The following is a 23912-nucleotide window of genomic DNA, read 5'->3' as shown; positions in this document are numbered from 1 at the left end:
TTCTCTCTCTCTCTCTCTCTCTCTCTCTCTCTCTCTCTCTCTCTCTCTCTCTCTCTCTCTCTCTCTTTCACTTCCACCCCAGGTAAAACAAAACCAAACAAAACCCTTGTAACAAATATGTGTAGTCAAGTGAAACAAATTCCCACATTGACTGGGTCCAAAAATATATATTTCGTTATGCACCTTGAATCCATCTCTTCTCTATTAGAAGTCTGTTAGAAGTGAGAGGTGATATGGTTTGTCACTGGTCCTCTGGAATTTTGGTTGGTCCATGCACTGATTAAAGTTCTTTTTTTTTAATTAAAATTTTTTCTAATAATCAAAAAAATATCTTCTCTTCCACTTCCCTCCATTAAAAAACAAACAAACAAACCCTTGTAACAAATATGGAGAATTAAGCAAAGCAAATTCCTGCATCGACCAAGTCTAAAAATGTATGTCCCTTTCTGTACCATGAACTCACCATCTCTCTGTCAGGAGGTAGGTAGTTTGCTTCATCATCACTCCTTTGGAATTATGACTGGTCACAGCAGTGCACTAATTAGAGTTCTTAAGTCCTTCAAAGTAAATACAAATATTTTACCGTACAAAGAACAAGGAAGAAAATTGTCTGGAAAACTAAACCTCTTTTTTTTAAAAAGTAAAATATATAAAATTTAACGGGGTAGTAGTAAAATGTTTCCTTTTGCCTTTTTTTTTTTTTTGTCTTTTGGGGGCATTTAAAAATGTTCTATTGATGTTTCTTATTTATTTATTTTTGCATATATGTCTGCCCACTAATTCACACATCCCCCTTCCCCAAGTAGAAGCCCTCCCTTACAACAAATTTATAAAGTCAAGTGAGAAAATCAGCCCATTGTCCATGCCTGAGAATGCAGGTCTCTTTTGCAACTCTTCATTTATAAGTTTTTAATGAAGAGGTAGGAGGTATATTTCATCATCAGTCTTTTGAATTTACAATTATTTTAGTTGTTCCTTTGATCAGAGTTCTGAAGTCTTTTAAAGTTGTTTTTCCTCACACTATTATTGTGGCAGCCTACCTGTCCAACAGTCTTATTAGACATTATGTCTTTCCTACAGTCAGCTGTCCTACCAGATTTGCCTTCTTGCCGTTCCTCATATGAGACCTTTCATCTCTTATTTCCCAAGCCCCCTTCCTCCTTACCACTGCTTCTTAGAAACTTGTTTCTTTCAAAACTCAGGTCATATTCCTTTGCCATTAAACTTTTCCCAATTTGTTCTACCCCTATTAGTTGCTAGTATACCCTCCAACCCTGTATATATTGGATGTATTTTTTTCTTTCTTTTTTTAAAAAACCCATACCTTCTGTCTTAGAATTGATGCTAAGTAACAGTTCCAAGGCAGAAGAGCAGGAAGGGCTAAGCAAATGGGGTTAAATGACTTGCCCAGGGTCAACTGCTAGGAACTGTCTGAGGTCAAATTTGAACCCAGGATTTCCTATTTCCAAGCCTGGCTCTCTATCTACTGAGTCATTTAGCTGACCATTTATGTATTTCTTTCCCTTTGCTTTGCTCTGCTCTCCTCTTCCTCTTCCTTTTCCTTTTCTTTTTTCCTTCTCCTTCTTCTCCTTCTCCTTCTCCTTCTCCTTCTCCTTCTCCTTCTCCTTCTCCTTCTCCTTCTCTTTCTCTTTCTCCTTCCCCTTCCCTTCCCTTCCCTTTTCCTTGCTTTTCATTTCTTTTCTAACCCCTACTTTCCATCTTAGAATCAAAACTATGTATTGGTTCCAAGGCAGAAAAGTGGTAAGGGCTAGGCAATGGGGGTTAAGTGACTTGCCCAGGGTCACACAGCCATGAAATGTCTGAGGCCAGATTTGAACCTCCTATTTTCTGGGCCTTCCTCTCATTCCACTATGCCACCTACCTTCTCCCAAGTAATTTCTTATCTATGTCTATGCCTGTCTGTATGTCTACTTCTTCAAATTCTCTCGTTTTTAATTCTCTTCTGTGCAGATAGTTGCAGCTTTTCCCTACACGCCCGAGCTGGTGAGGTGATTCGATTTACCACCCCGGGATTCCCGGACAGCCCCTACCCACTGCGTGCCCGCTGCCAGTGGGTTCTTCGGGGAGACGCTGACCTGGTACTGAGCCTTACCTTCCAGAGTTTTGATATTGCCCCGTGTGATACTGCTGGGAGTGATACAGTGATGGTGTATGACTCCCTGAGCCCTGTGGAGCCTCGAGCCGTGGTGCAGTGAGTATGCCGGGCCTGGGCTCCCTTACTTTAAACAAATAGGCTGATTCTGCAAGGAAAGTCCATAGGGAGAGGACAAGATGTAACAATCATACTAGGGAGCATTTATAGGGCCCCTTAAGGATTGCAAAGAACTTCACATACCTTGTCTAGCTTCCTGTATTGAGATGGTGTCTGAAGGGTAAGCTTGAGGCATCGGTTTTATATTATAGAAATGTCATTCAGTCACTTTTTTTAACCCTTACTTTCTGTTTTAGTAACAGCTCTGAAGACAGAAGGGCAAGGGCTAGGCCCATAGGATTAAGTGACTTGTCCAGGGTCACACAGCTAGGAAGTGTCTGAGGCCAGACTGCCCCCATTCAATAACTAATAAAGCAGGGGCTCTTCATCTGGGGTCTGTCAACTTGTTTGGTTTTTTTCCCCCCAGTGCTTTGATAATTTTCCTTCAATATGATTGGTTTCCCTTGCACTCTTCTTACTATTTCTTAAGTGCTTAAAAACATTGTTTAGAAAAGGGTTCTGTAGGCTTCCCTTAACTGCCAAAGGGGCCTAAGACACCAAAAAAGGTGAAGGCACAGTGTTCAGAATGAGTTACAGAATAATGTTCTGAGTATTAAAATATGGAGCATTTCAGAAGTGATTTCATCGAACTGACCTCCCAAACAGACCATAGATGATTTCTATTCAAGCCTCTATTCTTCTAATCCATTCTCCACAGGCTGCCCAATGGATATTCCTAAAAATCCAATCTGAGCAGGCTCCTTCCCTGCTCAAGAAGCTTCAGTGACTCCCTCTTGTAGCTAGGATAAAGAATGAACTCCTTTGTGTGGCATTTAAAGCCCTTCACAGATCAGTTGTCATTCACAGTGGTGAGCACTGGCTGTGTACAGGCTGAGTCAACAGTCCCCTTCTAGGTCCGACTCCTGAAATTTTGGGGATTGGAGGCAGGGTTCAGATCCAGTTGGGCAAGGATGCTTGGGCAGATCATCTGCATCTTCTTCCCTCAAATTCTCCTTCCTTCCCATCTCACAGGTTGTGTGGCAGTTATTCTCCCTCCTACAACTTGACCTTCCTCTCCTCTCAGAATGTCATGCTCGTCACACTCATCACCAACACTGTCCGGCGACACCCTGGTTTTAAGGCTGAGTTCTTCCAGCTGCCCAAGATGACTCGTAAGGAAAGGGTTTGGGATGGTGGTGTGTGGGGAATGAGGTAGTCAGCTAAGTGGCACAGTGGATAGAGGGCCAGTCCTGGAGTCAGAAAGTCAGATCCAGCCCCAGACATTTACTTAGCCATATGACTCTGGGCAAGTCACTGGACCTTGTTTGCCTCAGTTTCCTCATCTGTAAAATGAGCTGGAGAAGGAAATGGCAAACCACTCCAGTGCCTTTGCCAAAAAAAACAAACCCAAATGGGGTCATGAAGAGTTACACAAGACATAAAAGACTAAACAACAACAAAATGGAGCAAGGTGAGGGTTGTGTGGAAACCCTAGAGCAGGGATTCCCCATGAGTTTTTTGTGCGTCAAACCCCTTTGGCTGGTAAAGCCTCTGTAGCCTTCCTCCAAACAATGTTTTTAAATGGATAAAACAAAATGCATAGGATTACCAAGGAACGCAACAAATATTAGAATGAGTAAGTCCAGGGGCCTCAGGTTAGGAATCCCTGCCTTAGAAGATGCTGCTGCCTCTAACGGGCATATTTAAATTCAAGCCTCTGTCCTTCTAACCCAGGGGTCGGCAACCTTTTTGGCCATGAGAGCCATAAACGCCACATTTTTTTAAAATGTAATTTCGTGAGAGCCGTACAGTGCTCACAGTGCGCGCTCCTGTAACAGAGCCTGAAAAAAAATTGACTTTATGGCTCCTGCAGAAAGAGCCATATCTGGCCCTCAAAAGAGCCAGATATGGCTCGAGAGCCATACATTGGCGACCCCTGTTCTAATCCATTCTCCACCTGACTGTCCAAATGATATTCCTAAAACACTAATTGCTCCTCCCCTGCTCAAAAAGCTTCAGTGATTCCCTGTTGTAGCTAAGATAAAGTATGAACTCCTTTGTGTGGCATTTAATAGCCCTTCACAATCTGGCTTTCCAGATTGTGACCTAAATTGGCTTCCCTGACTCCAGAATTGATTTTCATGTAGCTTCCTCTCATGCACTCTGTTCCAGCCTGAGTGGCCTCCTTTGCCATTCCTCGAACACAGCCCACTTGTCTGCCCTCTTCTCTCTACCTTTGTAGAATTGTAGAATTGCCTAGAATATACTTCCTCCTCTCCTCAGCCCCTTGAAATCTTGAGCTGCTATCTTCAAGGCTCAGCTCAGCTTTCCTTCTCCTATATAAGATCTTCCCTAATTCTTCCAACTGTTTTTCTTTCTCTCCCTCAAAATGACTTTGAGTTTACTTAGTAGATTTTATTTTGACTTATAATCTCCCCCATTTCCTTTGAGGGCAGAGACTATTTTTTGTCTCTATATTCCCAGTTGGTAATGGTAGTGCCTAGCATATAGTAGGTGCTTAATAAATGCTTACTGAATTCAGTTGAAACCCTCTGTAGCAAGATTGTTTGGAAAAGGAGAGGCTGGTAGGTAGCTAAGGGGGAGGTTGGATGATTTGAAATATGAGATCTAGGGCAGGAGTTCAAACCTGGGGTTTGTGAACTTTTTAAAAAATAAGTATAATTAATTAATTAATTAAGGATATTTTGCCATGGTTACATGATTCATGTTCTTTCCCTCCCCTCTTCCCACCCCCCTCCTGTAGCCAATGAGCAATTCCACGGGGTTGTGAACTTTTTTTAAGGAAATATTCTGACAACTGTATTTGTAATCATATGTATTTTATTTTATGCATTTCAAGAACATTATTCTGAGATGGGTACAGCCATAGGCTTTACCAGATCAAAGGGGTCTTAACACAAAAAAAGTTACTAACTCCAGGTGGAGACAGCAGCTTGGGTTTGGAGGACCGCCTTAAACGAAGCCAGTGAACGTCTTGGCATGTTCCGCCACTGAGCAGAATTTTCAGGCTCTCACTCTAGAAATTAGAGGGGACAAAAGGACAACATCTTTGCCATCTTACCTAGAAGCTGCCATTGAAAGGCCATTTGATTCATCTCTTCTTATGCCTCCCATCTAAACTCTTTGTCTCTGGGTTCCTCACTGTTTCTCATGTTTTTTTGACTTTCAGAATGTGGAGGCTACTTAAGTGGAGAGCAGGGGACATTCAGTACCCCCTATTACCCAGGCCACTACCCCCCCAATATTGACTGCACATGGGACATTGAGGTAGGAGCTGGGTGTGTCTAATATACGTAGTTGGTAGAATGAGGAAGGAGAGAAGGAAGAAGGGATGGGAAGAAGCTGCATGTCTCTGGGTCATTGTGAAGAAAGACTTGTGAACTTGAAAGGACGGCCCCAAATCTCAGTGAAGTTCTGAGCTGCTTAAGATATTAAAACTTAAATTACAGTGAAATCTTTGGGCCACCCTTATAAATAGGAATTATTTCTATCTATATTTTCAATGTCTTTGGTGCTACCAATATTGGGCAAAATATCAAGGGAAGAAAATGATAGAAAGTGATGAGTTTGAGGAAGGGAATAAGAAAATTCAGATTTTTTTTTTTTTTGTAGTAGAGTATCAGGGTCGATGAGAGAAGGCCTTTCCTCCCAGCACCTTGGGGGAGAGGATGAAGGGAAACAATCGCTGAGTTTCTTCTCCCTTTTCAGGTCCCTCGTAAACAAAATGTTAAGATTCGTTTCAAATTCTTCTATCTGGTGGAGCCGCATGCAATCCTTGGTACCTGCCCCAAGGATTTTGTGGAGATCAATGGGGAAAAGTAAGTGCTCTGGGGGAAATAGGGAGGAACCTGAGAATTCTCAGTGATGTCTCTACCTAGAATCATCTCTAATGGGAAAAAAGGGGGAAGCCTTGTTCTCACATATGTGACTAGATCCTCAACCTCCCTCCATCCCCCAGCCTTGTTCCCTTCTCAGGGGTCTCTGTTAACTCTGCCTGTCCAGTGGGGATTTTCCCAGCCTGCTTTCTAGCCCCTTCCTTTCCCATCCTCTTAGCTGGGGTTCAGTGGTGGTCCTAACAGCGTGCTCACCAGAGATCTGCTCCTGTCTCCTCTAGGTACTGTGGAGAGAAGCCTCAGTTTGTGGTCACCAGCAACACTAATAAAATTACTGTAAATTTCCATTCGGACGAGTCCTACACCGATACAGGTTTCTTCGCTGAATATCTCTCCTACGACTCCAGTGACCGTGAGTAAAAACGGAGGTGGCTCTGGAAAGTTAACCTGTATGGAAATTAGCCCATGAGGAGCTTTCTACTATTTTCATATTTGTAAAACACTTCTTAGCCATTATCTTATTTAATACTCACTACAATCTGGTGAGTTAAGGAAGGTAGGCACACTTACCTCCATGGTATAGATGAGAAAGTCTGGTGATTTACCTAAGAGTGCACAGGTAGTAAGAGACATGACCAGGATTAGAACTAGGATCTCCTGATGCCCAGTCTTGTGCTTTTAAAAATTTATCACAGTGTCTCTCTGGAGTTTCAAGCCATTGAACCTTCCAAAGAGATTTCACTGGAGTTCTCTGATCTGTATTCTTTGGTGTCCAAGGCTAACTATTGTTATAGTCTTTGCCCTCAGATGCTGAGTATTGATTTTTGGAAATCTGGCCATTTGATGGGACCAGGACTTTGCCCTAAGCTTATCCGGCTCTGCTGGCTCAGGGTGAAATAGGTGTTTTCTGTTCTATTATATTCATTGCATGAATATAAAAATGCCCCGATTGTACAGTCGGCCAGGGGAGGGTTAGTAGAGTTGCTATGTAAGCCTAGCATGGGTCCCCCTCTCATCTCCTCCTCCCCTATTCCCCAGCCTGCCCTGGCATGTTCACCTGCAACACGGGACGCTGTATCAGTAACAACTTGCGTTGTGATGGCTGGGCTGACTGCACAGACTTCAGTGATGAGCTAGATTGTGGTAAGTCAAGGAGTCCACTGTGAGATGGATTTGGTCTCTATGATTGTAGTCTTGGACCCTATGACTCCTCAGTCCAGCTGTCCTTTCATCCTGCCTCTTGTCTTGCCCATATGACTCCTTAATTCCAAGGATACCATTAGACCTTTCTCTTCCCCCTTTTAAGTCCCCCAAGTGACTGTCATAGGATGCATCTAGAGCTGATGGGGGACACTCTTCCTTCCATGGAAATAGAGCGTGGGCTCCTTCCCTAGTCTGATTTATAAATCTCTTTAATTCTCGGTCTGAGTTGGATATTAAGCATTTCTGCATCACTGGTTCTATAGCCCCTTAACACTCCAGGCATGGAGGGCAGCTGGGTGGCTCAGTGGATTGAGAACCAGGACTAAAGATAGGAGGTCCTAGGTTCAAATCTGGCCTCAGACACTTCCCAGCTGTGTGACCCTGGGCAAGTCACTTGACCCCCATTGCCTACCCTTACCACTCTTCTGCCTTGGAGCCAATACACAGTTTTGACTCCAAGACGGAAGGTAGAGGTTAAAAACAAAAAACAAAAAAACCCCCCAACACTCCAGGCATGACTTTTCCTTCTACTTGAAGGAGATCCTTACTTGCCTAAGTCTTCCTAGTGAATTACTAGATGGGATACTCGAGGTTCAGACCCCTGGGTCCAAGGTGCCCTCATTCCTCCATCACCCTCCTGCTCACAATTCTTCTGATCTCATTCCTCCAACAGTGTGTAATTCAACCTACCAGTTCACTTGCACGAACAAATTTTGTAAGCCTCTCTTTTGGGTCTGTGATGGCCTGAATGACTGTGGGGATAAGAGTGATGAGCTTCAATGTAGTGAGTAATTCCCTCCAGGGTTCCCTGGGAATTCTGGGCTCCTGGGGAAGGGACTTGGGTTCTTTCCTCTAAGGCAAAGCTGATGCCTGTCCCAATTGACCCTTTTTCAGTATCCCGGGGAGAAGTGTCAAACTTGCAGTTGGACCACAAGCTACTTGCAAAATTGTGTGTGGCCCAAACCATATTAAAATATAATTGGGAAATGTTTAGCAAAATCAATAAAAATACAATAAAATAGATAATGTTAATTTGTGGTTTTCCCAGTCAATATGTGGCTTGCTGAGATCCATTTCTAATTGCTTGACACTACTGTCCCCTAGGACAGAAGCAGCTTGTTTTGGGATAGTGAGATGTTGTGGGAGAGAGAAACAATTAGCTGCTCATTGAGACTGTATGCTTTTTCAGAGTGCCCAGATCAGACCTTCAAATGTGGCAATGGGAAGTGCATCCCCGAGAGCCAGAAATGTGATAAACAGGATAACTGTGGAGACGGCAGTGATGAAGCTGAGTGTGAGAGTGGTAAGGACTCAAGAGAGAACTGCCCCAGCACAGGGTCTGGCACTGGGCTCCTTGCAGAGGTTGGGAGCCTCTTGGGAATTTGGGGTTCAAGATATTGGAGATTTCCTCTAGAACAGATAAAATTCCTAGACCATAATTCATCTGGGGTTGAGTATTGTGGACCTTTCACGACATCCTTTCCCCCTTGCTTCAGTCATCAAGAACTCTGGATTGAGTTATATGCCTTTTACCTTGTGCAAAAGTGAGAAATAAGAGGGAGAAGACGTGGCTCTGACTTTCGGGAAGACATGCAGTCTAAGTGGAATATAAGGCCCATTCAAAGACATTCCAATGCGTATGAAGCAACATTATTTGCAAAGATATTTAATAAATGCAAACAATACTATATACTATTTGGCGAAGGCACAGTAGAAGGGAATGGGAAGTTAGGGAAGACTTCTTAAAGGAGGAATGGTAGGGATATGGATTGGTGGTCTTAGGTAGAGTGGGCTGCAAACTGCATTAGAAGTTAATGACCTGGGGGCCAGATAGGTGGCTCAGTAGACAGAGCACCAAACCTGGATTTGGGAGGTCCTAGGTTCAAATCTGGCCCCAGACACTTCCTAGCTGTGTGATCCTGGGCAAGTCCCATCTCCCCATTTGCCTAGCCCTTGCCCTTTAGTCTTAGAATTGTTAGTAAGACAGAAAGTAAGAGTTAAAAAAAGAAAAGTTAGTGGGCATACTATAATACTATAGGTGGTGCATACTATAATCCCTGCCACTGAGGAAGCTGAGTCTGATGAATAGCTTGAGTTTGGTGTTCTGAACTGCAGTAGGGCTAAAGCCTAGTGAGTGTCTGCATTAATGTGGTGAGCCTCAGGAGTCGGGGGTCATCAGACTGCTCAGGGTGTAAACCAGCCCAAATCAGAAAAGCAGCAAGTTCGAAACTTCTGTGTTGACCAACAACGGGATTAGGCTTGTGTGTGGCCGCCTGCACGTCCAGCCTCAGTGAGATGAGACCTTGTCTCAGAAAATGCCAAAAGGCTTAGTTTGTGGGTTGGAGTCATTTCTGTCTGGGTACAGCAAGGATATTTCAGTTCATACTAACATCCTGACTCTGAGAGTCTCATCTCCAGCTTTGACCTTTCTCCCCTTCTCCTATCAGTTTGGACCGTCTCCTGCACCAAGTATACGTATAAGTGCCGCAGTGGAGTGTGTCTGAGCAAAGGGAACCCGGAGTGTGATGGGAAGAGGGACTGTAGTGATGGCTCGGACGAGAGCAACTGTGGTATGGACATCCAGGCAGGACCAGATGTGGTCCTGCTTCTTGGGTCTCTGCCCTGGGTCTGTAGGCTCCAGCTGAGGGAGGTTAGCCTCTTTGTTCCCATCAAGAAGGGAGAAAAATAGAGCATGGTTTTCCTTGGCCAGCCATTGGAGGCCCTTTCTCCCTACTCATCAGCTCTGTGGGCTGCCTGGCGAGTGTTTCAAGCCCTGAATTTGGAGATAGCTCTAGCGGTTATGTGAATTCTAGGGCCTCTTAAAATGCTCTGTGCAGACATATGCAAAGGAGGCATGGCTTAAAACCTTTGAAACTAAATGAAAAAAAAAATACCTCCAAATCAGAAATCCTCCCCATTCATGTGAGTCAGGGGAAGAGGGACTAAAACAGATAATTACCTTCAAAAGGGTCTCTTGGGGTGCAGGTAGGGGTGGGAGTTAAAGTCCCTTAGGAAAGGTTGAGCTGACGAGGCAGTTGGCCATGCTTCAAAGGGCCCGTGATAGTTATAATTTTATTATGACATGAGTCCATATTAGTGGTGGCTCATAATATCCTTATTCTAATTCTCTGGGGCCAGGAGAATGGGGCCTCCCCTTTCCAGCTCTCATACTCCACCTGAGTTCTCTCCCATCACTCACTAGATTGTGGGCTCCGGTCATTCAGTAAGCAGTCACGGATCGTCGGCGGTCAGAACTCAGATGAAGGAGAGTGGCCGTGGCAGGTGAGCCTCCATGCAGAAGGCCAGGGTCACATCTGTGGGGCATCGCTGATCTCCTCCACCTGGCTTGTCTCCGCAGCCCATTGCTTCATGGATGAGGGGGGAATCAAGTAAGTGGCTTTATGCTCTTAGAGGCTCTACCACGATGACAGGCAGGCAGTGATGATTGCGAACTGAACACCTTCTGAGTCAGGAAATGACCTGGTCAGAGCTGTGACTTAGGAAGATTATTTTGGTGGGAATGGATTGGAAAGGGAGAGACAGAAGAAGGATGTTATTTCAGCCACCTATGTAAGAAGTGATAAGACTTTGTCACAGGATCATAGACTTAGAGTCACAAAAGACATAAGAAATCATCTGCCCTCATTTTCTAGACAGGAAAACTGAGGCTCAAGCTATTTACCTAGGATTGTATAGGTAGGAAGTGGAAAAACTAGAATTTGAACTATGGTGGTAGCATTTGAGTGGAGACAAGGAAACATATAAGAGATATTGTGGAGGGGCAGCTAAGTGACTCAGTGGATAGTGAACCTGGCCTGGAGATGGGAAATCTTGAGTTCAAATGTGACTCAGACCTTTTTTCGCTGTGTGACCTTGGGAAAGTCATTTAACCCCCATTGCCTAGCCCTTATAGTTCTTCTACCTTGGAACCAGTACATGGTATTGATTCTAAGATGGAAGATAAATGTTTGTTTGTTTTTTTAAAAAAAGAGAGATTATGAAAATAGAAATGGTGACTATTTGGATATGGTTGGGAGGGAAATGCAGGGCCTGGAGTCAGGAAAACTCATTTTTCTGAGTTCAAATCTGGCCTCAAAAACTAGTTGGGTGACCCTGGACAAGTCACTTGACTCTACCTCAGTTTCCTTATCTGTAAAACGAATAGGAGGAGGAAATGGCAAATACTCCAGTATCTTTGCTGAAAAACCCCAAATGGAATCACTAAAAAATGACTAAATGACAATGGTGGGAGGGAGCGGTAAGTGAAAGAGGGAAGACTTAGAGATGGTTCTGAGGTCATTAGTCCTGGCTAATTAGAAGAATGGTTGTGTCTACAAGAGGAATAGGACAGTGTGTGTGCATGTGGAGGTGGGGAGGGGTTGGGGGTGTGGAGGGAGAGTGATGCATTCAGTTTTAGACTATTGAGTTTGTGATGTTTACTGTATGTGGAGGGAGAGATGTCTAGCAGGCAGCTGGTGATATAGGGACGATAATATTCAGGAAAGAAATGAGGGGGGATATATAGATTTGAAAATCAGCATAATTAAACACATGGGACTGATGAAGATCTCTAGGAAAGAGTTGTGGTGAGAAAAAAGAAGAAGGTCAAGGAGGGACTGTTGGATAATATCCACATTCTGGGAGGGGGAAGTCGAAGAGAGTGGATGATGCGTAAGTAGACAGCTATGTGAATCAGGAGAGGACGACATCTCTCAAACTTGCGAAGAAGAGAGTAGCCAGCAGGAAGCCTCTGAACTTGTCTGTAAGGAGGTCATCAATGACTTAGAGCATGATGGGAAGGGAGTAATGAAAAACTGGAGCTTCTACATAGTCATGTCTTTTTCAAGAAGTTTGAAAGTGAAGGGAAGGGGGGAGAGATATGAGACAGAAGGTGGATGGGTCACATAAAAGTCTTTTTCCCACTGGGGAGTTGTGGAGCTATTTGTAAAACTGGTGGGGAAACGTGAATAAAAAGGCAGAGATTGAATATGCATGAGAGAGGGGATGACTGCTGGACCAAGGTCAGGGAGGATGGGGGAAGGAATGGGTCCAAATGTGCAGTCAGAGAGATTAATCATAGTGAATAGGAAGGATATTTCCTTTTCTGTGATGAAAGGGGAAGAGAGAGAAAGTAATAAAGCTGAGAAGATTTGAGGAATTGAGGATAGAGGGTTGAGGAACCTCTTGAGAATTGGGGACATGGCTTGTCTGCTGTCTAGTGGGGGGCCCTGGAGCCTGGATTGGTGGCAAGATTGCTGAAGTTTTCCAGTTCCCTCTGACTTGTCCTTTTTTATGCAACTATGAAGCACCGCGGGCATTACTTACACCCAGGTGTCTCCCGATTCCACATCCACCATTCTTTCTACAAAATCTCCGCCTTTCAAGAGCAGGAACTTTATTTGTTGAAACAGTCAATATCAAGTTTTGAAGCATGGTGGTTGTGGTGTGTACTCCCCTGGTCACTGAGCCAATCGGCAAAATAAAATGAAGAGCTGCATGCAGAGCCCTCTTTTTCCAGCCTAGCCCCTTCCTTGTTCCCACCAGGACCACGCTGTCAAATGTGACACTTTTCTCCTCTCCTCAGATACTCTGACCCCTCATTATGGAAAGCCTACCTGGGTCTGCATGATCAGAGCAAGCGCAGCACCACCGGGGTGCAGGTGAGGGGATTCAAGCAGATCATCACCCATGCCGCCTTTAACGACTTCACCTTTGACTATGATATTGCTGTGCTGGAGCTGGACAAACCCATCGAGTTCACCTCTGTTGTTCGGCCCATCTGCCTGCCTGATTCATCCCACACCTTCCCTGCGGGCAAGAGCATCTGGGTGACGGGCTGGGGGCACACCACGGAAGGAGGTAAGAGTCTGGCTCATGGGCTCAGAGGGTACCCTGGAAAGAATCTCCCTCCTGTTTCTGTCCCACCTCCCTGCTCCCTCCAGACTCCCCTTTGCCTTTTCTGTCGGGCTTGCTTCCTTGGGCAGATCCTCTTGTTCCCAGGGTGGATGTTGACTACAGTGTAAATGCTTTGGGTTTCTTTCTTCTTAGGAGGAGGCAGGGCTGGAGGGGTGGGGAGGATGCTGTCTGGATGTGGGCTGGAGGGGATAGGGCTCTGGGGTTCTACTGTGGGAAGCTGGGGCAGTAGAGGAGCCAAGAACCACTCGATGTTTTTCTGCTTCTTCCCAATCTCCAGGCTCTGGAGCGTTGGTCCTTCAGAAGGGGGAGATCCGAGTGATCAATCAGACAACGTGTGAGTCCTTGCTACCCAACCAGGTGACCCCCCGTATGATGTGTGTCGGCTTCCTCAACGGGGGTGTTGATGCCTGCCAGGTAGGCCTCTGCCAACTCTGGAATGGGGAGGGAACATTCTTCTAGGGGGGGTGATGTGCTGAGATGAGAAGGGAGTGGAGAGAGAGGGAGAATGGGGGCAGGGGAGAGAGAGAGACAGTTAAACAGAGAGAGACAGTGAGAGACAGTGAAACACACAGAGAGAGTGTGAGAGAGACAGTGAGACAGACACAGAGAGAGACAGTGAGAGAGACAGTAAAACAGAGAGGCACAGTGAAAGAGAGACAGTGAGAGAGTGAGAGAGAGAGAGACAGTGAAACAGAGAGAGAGACAGTGAGAGAGATAGTGAAACAGAGAGAGACAGTGAAATATATATATATATATATATAGAGAGAGAGAGAGACAGTGAGAGAGAGAGAGACATGTGTATGTGAATATGAGTGTGTATAAGATGGTGTTTACAAGGGGAGGGTGCTAGGAGGGAATGAACTGATGAAGAAGCCTTGAGGATGTTTGGGAAGTGAGGGGGGAGGTACAGGATTAGGGCCTGGTGATGGATCGGGTCTAGGAGATGGAGTGCTTAGGTGAGGCTCTTACATCATTTGGGATTTCTTGTCTTTTAGGGTGATTCAGGAGGCCCTCTCTCCAGTGTAGAAAATGATGGACGGATATTCCTGGCTGGAGTGGTGAGCTGGGGTGAAGGCTGTGCTCGAAGGAACAAGCCAGGTGTCTACACAAGAGTCCCTGTGCTTCGGAACTGGATTAAAGAGAAGACAGGAGTATAGGGTTTCCCTAAATGTGCTATCTTCTTCTTACAAATATTTATATGAAGACTGAAGATGGACCAATGGCCTTGTCCCTCTCCCGAGGTCTCTTCATGCCATGAACTACATCTCCTTGTCTCTGGGGACCATGAATCTCTCTGGGGAGCCTCAAACTTCTCTCAGGCCCAGCCCCAAACAAACTCCTAGGAAATAATTGGGTATAGGGAAGCACTGGGCAGCACCTGTGTCTCAGCCTAGTGCCTGAAGTTTGGGGACACAATTTTTCCTCCCAACCGCAGCTCCGAGTCTGGATCTGAGGGATTTTCCGAAGCCATCTGTGTTTTCTCCTGAATGAGGAACTCTTGAGTGTATCTCCCCACTTTGTCCAGACTGACATCCTATGTAGTCAGCATCTATGGTGGGACACTCTTGGCAGTGGAGCTCGGGTCATGTCTGACCCTGGAGAGAATGAGGACCAAGAAGCTGAACAATTTTTCTTGACATCCATTTTTGGTGTGTGTGTGTGTGTGTGTGTGTGTGTGTGTGTGTGTGTGTGTGTGAGATGTATACATGTATAGTTTTTAATACTTCTAAAATTAATAATTTTACATCAGATTTTATTTCCCTTTTCTACTCCAGTTCAGAAATGCCTGTATTAGATCCACACACTCAGCTCGGGGAATGAGAAGTGGGGAGGGCAGAGGAGTACCAGATTTTGTGATATTTGCCAAGGAGAGAGGATGGCCAGTCTTACCTTGTTCTCCAAACAAGGCCTCTAGTTTCTCTTGTGGCACCTTAGAAGAGCAGCCTTCAGAGATGTAAAAGGGGTCCTTGGATTTGGGGAAGAGGTAGCCAGCGGGTGGCACCTGCCCTGAACTTGGTAATACACAGAGGTTGCTCTTGGAAGTGCCAGGCTACTCTCCTCTTGAAGCTTTTGTTTTAGGAGGGAAGGAAACTCTCTACTCCGAGAAGAGGGCAATAATGGTACACAAGTGTGCCCATTCGTGCTCTACACATGGATGGGCTGCTGGTTCCATTCCTAGTCTGACTGGGTGATGTTCTTGAACCACAGAAGGACAATATCTTCTTGCCAGAATTTTGACACCCTTAACCTCCCTTCATCCCACACTTTGGATTCTCTTTGCCCCGGGCACAGTAGAAGAAAATTTGACCTTGTTTCTTTAATTTAAAACTTTTTGGCTTTTGTGCTTGGGATGGCCTACTAAAGGTCAGTGTTGGGTAATTCTCTTCAGAGCTCGAGAAGAGTTCGATTTAATTCAAATCAGCAGAGGAGCTCCTGTGTGGACAACATTGTGCTTGGTACTAGGGGAGGTACAGAGATTAAATAAAAGAGTCCCTGCCCTCTGGAAGCTTATACATCTGGTAGAGACTGGGTGTTCCTTGTCCTTAGGACCGGAGTCGGTCTCATGTGTTGTTTTTCTCATCCCGGTCTGACTTGTTCTACTGTGTCTGGGGAAAGAGGGGGCCCGGACAGCTGTGGTTCTGTCCACACTGGATCCCACAAAGCATTGTGCATGAATAGGCCCCCTTCTGGGGCCCAGGGTGAGGGAGGGGGCTTCAATCTGCAATGGGGTGGGGGGAGAGAGGGTAGATAAAAGGAAGAGTCAGAAGATGATTTCCAAAGAAATGACTTACGTGTATGCTTTATTATTGTAATTGTCTTCTTGACAAGAGCCCTACCTTGGCTTTTCTCTGGCAAATGTATTTAAGGAGCCGGTACCCCAGGGAAGATATTGGGGACCAAATGTACATTAAAGGAGAACGTTTTACATGACACCAGCCCTTGGTGTGGTTGCTGAGTATTCAGCAGTTAACTCAGTGACCAGGGAGAATGCACCCCACCAAAATTTGCTTTCTTTGCCATAACACTATGATGAGGGAGGAGGAGAGGAGAAATTGCCCCAGAACCTGCCCATCTAAACCCTCTTGCCTCACCAGCTTGCCATGGCCCCACTTTCCCTCCTATTATTACTCCCCCAGATTGGACAAGGAGGGCCTTGCTTCCAGATTTTTTACAATGCATGCATTTCTCAAGGACACGAAGGCTCTCCAGCCTTCCTCCCAAATAACATGGATTAGCTGCCACTTTGGAAGACACAGCCTGGCCTGAGAGACTGAGACTCAGGACAGAAGTTGCTGAGCATGGAAGAATGGGACCAGCAGCCCCTGGGTGGCCAGGGTGTTATGCCACCAGAGAACAAGAGGCCAGGGTAAAAGGCCTGGATTGGTTTGGCAGATGGAAAGGATGTAAGGGACAGAGCAGTCCCATGTGTTTAGTGCTAAAGGATGAGTAGGGTTTAAAAAAAATTTATGTCTTAATTTTTTTCCCATGATTCCATGATTCTTGTTGTCTCCCTCCTCTCTCCCGGAGCTGACAAGCAATTCCACTGGGTTATATATATATATATATTGTCTGAATAGGTTTTTTTGAAGGAGGAGAGGGGAGGCAGAAAATGGTCAGGAGTGTGTGTGTATACATCTCTGTCTCACACTCATACACACTCACACCTATTTTATACTTCTGCCTAGGAAGGCTACCATTTTGATTCAATCATGGGAGCTACTTTTGGATTCTAAGTTGCTTTGGAATCTGGAATGTTGAGGAAAGGAGGCATGGTCACTATTTTAAAAACCTTACTGGTCCATATAGACTCAAAAGGGCAGGAATGAACATACAACATGTGTGTACAAATCTGGCTAATGTTTCGTAGAGGAGGGCTAAGTTATGCTTAGTTTCAGAAAAAATGAGTATAAGACCATTCAGAAGTGAGTGCTCACTGTTTTATGACTAACACCAAGTTCCCTTTCATTTGAGACAAACAAGAAAATATTGCATGTTTCCAATAGCTTTCTAAGGTGCCAATGCCCGGGAAGAATACTACACATCTGTTTAAGCAACAAATTATTTCCAATTGGATCCTGGTTAACACATTTTCTAATTGTTCTCCCTTGCTGACGGTATTAGTCCTAGGTTAGCTGTGACACATAAACTAGTTATATTGGGTGGCTGGTGGGGGGCAATGCTGGAGACGGGGTGGGAGAGGGAGGTGCAGGGTAGGGGAAGCTACATGGTTCAGAAGCTCTATTACTTGCCTGCTTTTCCTCTGCTCTCTACCCCACGTCCGTGAAGGGCTAGTAGAAGAACAAACTCATTTTAGTTTCACTCACATACAGTTTGATGTTTGCCTGTTTGGCATAAATTTGCATTTTGAATCCAAAAATTTCACTCCAAGCATGTCAAGTAAAACACAATTTAATTATTGTAGTCTTCCATTGTAGCCAAACGCAGTATTCAGGGCATGAAATGAATTATGTATTTTCAATCCAATTAATCTGTGAGGTTTTCCTCCCTACTGTGCCCTCCCCTTAGGCGATACCATGGCCAGCCTGCACCCTTCCATCTGACTAGATGCCAGCGTGCTGTGAGTTGGTCACTTATTAAGTGGAATTAGCAGAATGTACTGCGGAGAAGCTCGCAGGAGGGAGTCAAGGGCAGAGGTGTTTGGGAAGGAAAGGCAGTAGGAGCTTCGGCGAGGGAATGACCTTTTCTGCCATCTATGCCAGAAGATCCGGAGTGCTGGGAGCAACTGCACCAAACTTGGGAGACATGGAGGGGCCCAGGAGGGAGCTCTGGTTGGATCGGCATCGGCATCGGCAATCGGCAACCAGAATCTGTCACTCATGAATTCCCATCTGGATGATGGTGTTCAATGGATGGCCCCTAATCCGCCGGAAAAACTGGAAAATGTGAGCAGCGATATTTTCCTGATGTCTGGATCCCTTCCGATGCCCCTGGAATCGTCAAAGCGACCATCTCTCAAGCCTGCTTTGGACCAGGAATGTCTGCCAACTAGCCAAGAAAATTCAATTAAGGGCCTATTTCTATATGTTCTGCACAGTCCACATAAGCAAAATCTGGAACCTTGTCACCTACGAGATACTGACCCAGAAAACCAATAAACTACCACGTTCCTCCTACGTGCCAAGGACCAATATTAAGGGTGGGGGAGAGAAAGACCCCAAAGATGGGCTTTTTCCTCATGGGGCTCGCCAGCACAGCACACTGCATATATAATTGTTTTTTCAAAGCCCTTATGTAGATGCAATACTGTGTATTGATTCCAAGGAAGAAGTGCAGTAAGGACTAGGCTGTGGGAAGGGGGTAAGTAACTTGCTCAGAGACACACAGCTAAGAAGTATCTGAGGCCAGATTTGAACCCAGGACCTCTGGTCTCTAGGCCTGATTCTAATCCACTGAGGCATCTGGCTGCCCCCCGCATGTAGGATTTTAAATAAGTGTTGAATTGGGCTAAAGGGAACACGGCATTTTCATGTCTGAGCTCAGGGCGAAGTAGCATCTTGGTGGAGGATGAATCGATCGGAATAGATTTTCTGGACTAAACGGGATTTTAGGAACTGGCCCCGGCTGGAGACTCTCATTCTGGCTCGGCTCCATTTGTGACTCCCCAATAACTCCCTCTCACGTTAACACCCTTTTCTCTTAGGAAAACGGGCTTCCTCGGCACTGCCATGGCCTCGTCTCTTTCTTGGCATGATAATACACTCCACACCTCAGGAGGCTGCTATTTGGAGGACAGTCTGTAAGCTTTAAGAGCTAGCTATATAAACGGGACTAATTGTTTCTGAGGGATGGTTACTTTCCATTTTTCTGGAGAAAGAGACAGAGAATGAAGCTCCTAAAAAGAATTCCCCCGCAATGGCAATCCTGATGGAGAAGAGGAAGAGAACGATGGTTCTATTAGGACACCTTTGTCGGGATCCCCTGCATCAAGCTTTTGTCCTGAAATTGCTCGTCTGACGCTGGAAATGCAAACTGTGTTTCTACCTCGTGGAGCCCAGGCAGAGGAAGCAAGAAATGCCATCCGAGAGGATTGTGGGATCAGAGCAAACAGAAGTTACCTGGTCCAAGCCTCTCATTTTACAGATCAATAAGTGGAAGCCTAGACAGGTGGATTCAGTTTGCCCAATGTAACAGCTTCGTAAATCTGGGATTTGAGCCCAGTTTGTGTGGGGATTGGGCCGGGCAGACAGCACCCTGTTATTAAACTCTTACTCCTAATGGGCGAGATGGTTTGAAGTTACTTTGCTTTAGAGCGCCAGTGCTTGGAAGCTTGGGTGGGAGACTCTGGGGGTGGCAATAGCCTGGGCATAGCCCAAAGCATGGGAAACACAGTCTTTGAATGCCAGCTTGAAAAGGATCTCAAAACACTCAGTACCACTCTCCGCCCCACCTCACTTCATATTCACAAGCATTCTTCCCTCAGCCCTGGCCTGGGAGCCTGGAATTCCGTAGGCCTAACTCTAACCATCACACCTCCCCCACTTGTTCCTTAAAGTCATCAAGTTTTTTCCAGAGACTCCTGGAAACAGTTCCATTGTCTGTCCGTTCCATTGTCTCAGAATCTTCCAGCAGGGATGATCTGTGCTTGGGTTTTCCTGGGATGCAAAGCTAACTTTCCTTTTTCCCTTGGCTGACCACAATTTGCTTCCACTACTGTTCTTTTCCCTCCAGTTATAGGCTTTTTCCTTGACCTCACCCTGAGATCAAAACTGTCTCATTGGTGGGTCAGACTCATGGTCCTTTCTCCACTTAAAGAAATGCCAGTTGGGCCCTAGCCGTGGTTTCTTGACCCCAGTGTTGTGCAACTGATGCCGAGTCAGAACCAGAGAAAATAGTTTTGGATCCTGCCAGTGTTTTTACCACCTATGTGACCGTGGACACTTCGTCACTTCCCTGGACCATTTTTCCAGTTTGTGTGATGAAGGGGTTGTGGGGCAACAAGGTGGTACAATGGATAAAACACTGGGCCTGGAGTCAGGAAGCCTCATCTTTTTGAGTTCAAATCTGGCCTCAAACACTTACTTGCTGTATGATCCTGAGCAAGTCGCTCAACCTTGTTTGCATCAGTTTCCTCATCTATAAAATGATCTGGAGAAGGAAATGGCAAATCAGCTGTGTCACCCTGGGCAAGCCACTTAACCCCGTTTGCCTCAGTTTTCTCACCTGTAAAATGAACTGGAGAAGGAAAAGGCAAACTACTCCAGTATCTTTGCCAAGAATATCCCAAATGGGGTTGTAGATATGACTGAACAACAAATGATCATTTCAGTGAATGTCTGGTTGAGGAGGAAGGGGAGATATTAGAGATTAGGGCTAAAAGACTAGTTCATCAGAAATGGGGGCACTGCTTAACCATAAGAACTCAAATTTATGTAACTATATAATTACAACATGCCTTCCGTATAGTATCTATCTATCGATCTATCAATCATCTATCCATCCATTCACCTACCTACCTATCTACTTACCTACCTACCTAATCTATCCATCCATCCATCTAGCTATCTACCTAATCTAACTATCCATCCATCTGTCCATCTGTCCATCCATCTGCCTATCTACTCACCCACCCACCCACCCACCTACCTACCTACCTAATCTATCTATCCACCCATCCATCCATTTATCTATTTAGCAATCCATCTCTCTATTTTTTAATATAACCTTACCTTCCATCTCAGAATCTACTATGTATTGGTTCCAAGGCAGAAGTGTAGTAAAGGTTAGGCAATGGGGGTCAAGTGACTTGCCCAGGGTCACACAGCTAGGAGATATCTAAGGCCATATTTGAACCTAGGACCTCCCATCTCTAGGCCTGGCTCTCTATCCACTGAGCCATCTAGCTGCTCCTTCCATATAGCATTTAAAAAGTGGATTTCGTCCCCCGAAGCAAGAACTTCCCTTTTTAGACAGACCATAAAGCATGCCCATTGCCAGCTGGGAATACGATGTAGGTGTTTTGACTCCCAAGTGGTGATGGGGCCATCTGGCCAGCCCAAGTGCAGGAGAATGCCAGAAGATGCCAGGACTTGTTAGAATCTTGCTGGTCATCTGGCCCACACCACTGGAGGAAACGGAAGCTTAGAGGTTAGTGACTTACCCAAGGATTAGACCTGGGCCCGGAGTTTTGAAAAATGTGTGCCGAGACTTGTTCCCCCCCCCCCACCACCTCCAAAGAAAAGTATTTAAGGGGGGCCCATTTCGGGGTGAAAGGGAGAATGTGCCGGGAGGGGCCTCAGGCACACCAAATGGCCCTGAGTGAGGAGGGTCCTTCCACCTGCTGCTCTTGGGCCAGGGGGTGGGTTCTTTGGTTCAGATTATGTTTAGGGAGTCAGCTGGCACTGAAATGCTTTCTGTAAAAAAGAAATGATTCCTGGCACCTTTTCCCCATGGCTCGGGGTCTTTCTCTTCTCCCATTTGGGTCTCATAGGATAACTCCTACCACCCCGGCAGTCCTCGGCCGTTCCCCTCCCAGGGTGGCCGGGACATCTGCTTCCTTTTAGTTCTCTGCCTGGGCCAGTGTGGAGTGGAAGGAGACAGAGGTCTCCCCGCTGCTACGGTCTAGGCCAGCAGGACAACGTGTTCCCTCCGCTGATTCGGAAGGACCGGTCTCTGCCCCCTTCGTCCTGCTTTCCAGAACGTTCACCTCTCCAGATGCTATTTTGCCTTGGAGGAAAAGCGCCAGAGAGCGGAGTGCGGAGGCCAAATGTGATGGGGCAAACCTCTAGCCGGAGCAATGTGTGGGAGGAGAGGAGTTGCAGGGGGAAGCCCGGGCTGGGAGCCATGGAATCATTTCAGGATAATTCCCTGAGCGGTGGTTTGCTAGCCCAAAGCAGGAAAGGGTCTTCCAGGCTCTTGTCTTAGCTGCTAGGATACGAGGGCTTCTGCCAAAGTTTCCGCTGGAACCCAAGATGCCAACCGCCGTCCTTCATACGGAATAGTCCGAGGTAGGCGTGTGGCAGGGACGATGGAGAAACCTGTTCAGATGGGAATCTGCGGGGATCTGGGGGTTGGGGCCAAAGCGACGGGAGTTAGGATTTCCGTGAAAGGAACCAGACTTTTGGTTTCTCTGCTGTTCAAAATCTTTATGGAACCTACGAGGGTGGGTATTGAGCTGTTTGTCCTCTGGTTTCCGCAGTGATTCACTAGAGCGTGCGCGTGCGCGTGTGTCCTCGAAAGGCCTTTGAATCTGTTAAAAAGGGTTTTTCTTTGGTGTGGGACTTCGTAAATGTGATTTTTTTGAGGTTTGGCCCAGGTCAAGACCTTTATTTTTTTTGGAAGAGCAGTAGAGGGCGCTCATGTACCGTCTCTAAACACGTCCCTGAAAAAAGGGGCACCCATGGCAAAATCCGGAAACCCAAACCATTCGCATCCTCTTCTCGCCCTCTGCCTGGGGCTGTAGCACACACTCCATTCCACCCCTTTCTGCAAAAACTGCTACCAGAGTCCAGGTGCTGAGAAGTCGGGACAATTTCCCTGATTTGCTCATAGTAAAACCAGTTTGGATGCTCTCCGTGCATTCAGCAGGAGAGCCCAAGCCACCGTGCTATCTGGCAAAGGGTTGACTGTTCTCAGTCCAGAAAGGATCCATTCGCTACGGCTTGGAGAAACTGGATGGCGTTTTCATTTCAAGAAGTATTTACTTTTATTTAGGGACTTGATGGCCAACTTCAATTCTGGACTTTATGGGGCCCAGAGGGTGCGTTATGGGAGAACGGTAATTTCCTGAGTCCTTGGCAGGACCTTAGCAGGTTTGACAGGATTTGGGGTTATGGCTGCAAAATCAGGGCCCAGAGCACCCCCTCCCCCTTTTTTAAATGGCACAATCTTATCCCTCATGAATTACTCATTTTCTTCTATTCTTTTTGTTCCTCCGTCCATTCTGGTTTAGACTCCTACCCTAAGGGCAATCTTAGAATGGAGTCAATTTCCAAGACTTCATCTGGATATCATACAGCTTTTCTTAAGTGGATTGCCTTAAAAAAAAAAATGAGGGGTAGCTAGGCAGCTCAGTGGATTTAGAGACTTGAGATCTAGGTTCAAATGTGGCCTCAGTTACTTCCTAGCTGTGTGACCCTGGGCAAGTCACTTAACTCCCATCACCTAGCCCTTACCACTCTTCAGTCTTAGAACCAATACCCAGTTTTGATTCTAAGGTGGAAGGTAAAGGGTTTAAAAAAAAAATCTGTATGTCTATCAGCAAACAAGTCCCACAGAGGTTGATGCATTTATATTTCAACCTTAAAAGTTAAAACTTAGTACCAGAACACAGCTATCTGTTTCTGACTTCATTTTTCCTTTTCAAAACCTTAATTATAAAATGTCTTCATCAACCTGTTCTCTGCCTCTTCCCTTTTACTTTCAATAACAGCTGCAAATTAACCAATTCATAGGAATAAATTTAATATGATGTCACATGGCATATTTGAAATGCTACGAGGATAAAATTTATCCTTTCATCCTCAGGTCCTAAAGTAGTTTAAGGTAACTAATATCCGATGTTTCAAACTTTCTTTCCTCCATGCATAGGGTACTGGTGTTGCCTTTATAGATTTGATGAATGCCTATTCCACTAGCACAAATTCCAATTAATCAAAGACATCTAATTTTCTGTTTTTGGTAGGGAAAATGCATTGTGGCAGGCCAGTAGGGATGTTTTCCGTCTGCAGAGGACAGAGATAAAAAGAGCTTGGCCTCTCTTTCCATGT

At 45.6% G+C, this 23912-nt stretch overlaps 1 protein-coding gene across 1 annotated transcript in view; it reads left to right on the top strand.

The window, feature by feature from the left end:
• The window catches only part of ST14 (ST14 transmembrane serine protease matriptase), a 24858-nt gene extending 10507 nt beyond the window's left edge, over positions 1 to 14351 (top strand). Inside the window, exons 7-19 of the mRNA XM_044668976.1 lie at positions 1972 to 2212; positions 3245 to 3384; positions 5403 to 5500; positions 5942 to 6051; positions 6348 to 6478; positions 7105 to 7209; positions 7943 to 8053; positions 8459 to 8572; positions 9717 to 9839; positions 10472 to 10658; positions 12854 to 13128; positions 13463 to 13599; positions 14181 to 14351. Coding sequence (XP_044524911.1) covers positions 1972 to 2212; positions 3245 to 3384; positions 5403 to 5500; positions 5942 to 6051; positions 6348 to 6478; positions 7105 to 7209; positions 7943 to 8053; positions 8459 to 8572; positions 9717 to 9839; positions 10472 to 10658; positions 12854 to 13128; positions 13463 to 13599; positions 14181 to 14342 — 1934 coding nt within the window. The 3' untranslated portion in view covers positions 14343 to 14351. The remainder of the gene's footprint in view (positions 1 to 1971; positions 2213 to 3244; positions 3385 to 5402; positions 5501 to 5941; positions 6052 to 6347; positions 6479 to 7104; positions 7210 to 7942; positions 8054 to 8458; positions 8573 to 9716; positions 9840 to 10471; positions 10659 to 12853; positions 13129 to 13462; positions 13600 to 14180) is intronic.
• The last annotated feature ends 9561 nt before the right edge of the window (positions 14352 to 23912 follow it).

Source organism: Gracilinanus agilis, chromosome 3, assembly GCF_016433145.1.
Source record: "Gracilinanus agilis isolate LMUSP501 chromosome 3, AgileGrace, whole genome shotgun sequence".
NCBI lineage: Eukaryota > Metazoa > Chordata > Mammalia > Didelphimorphia > Didelphidae > Gracilinanus > Gracilinanus agilis.
This window is presented reverse-complemented; position numbering and strand designations above follow the sequence as displayed.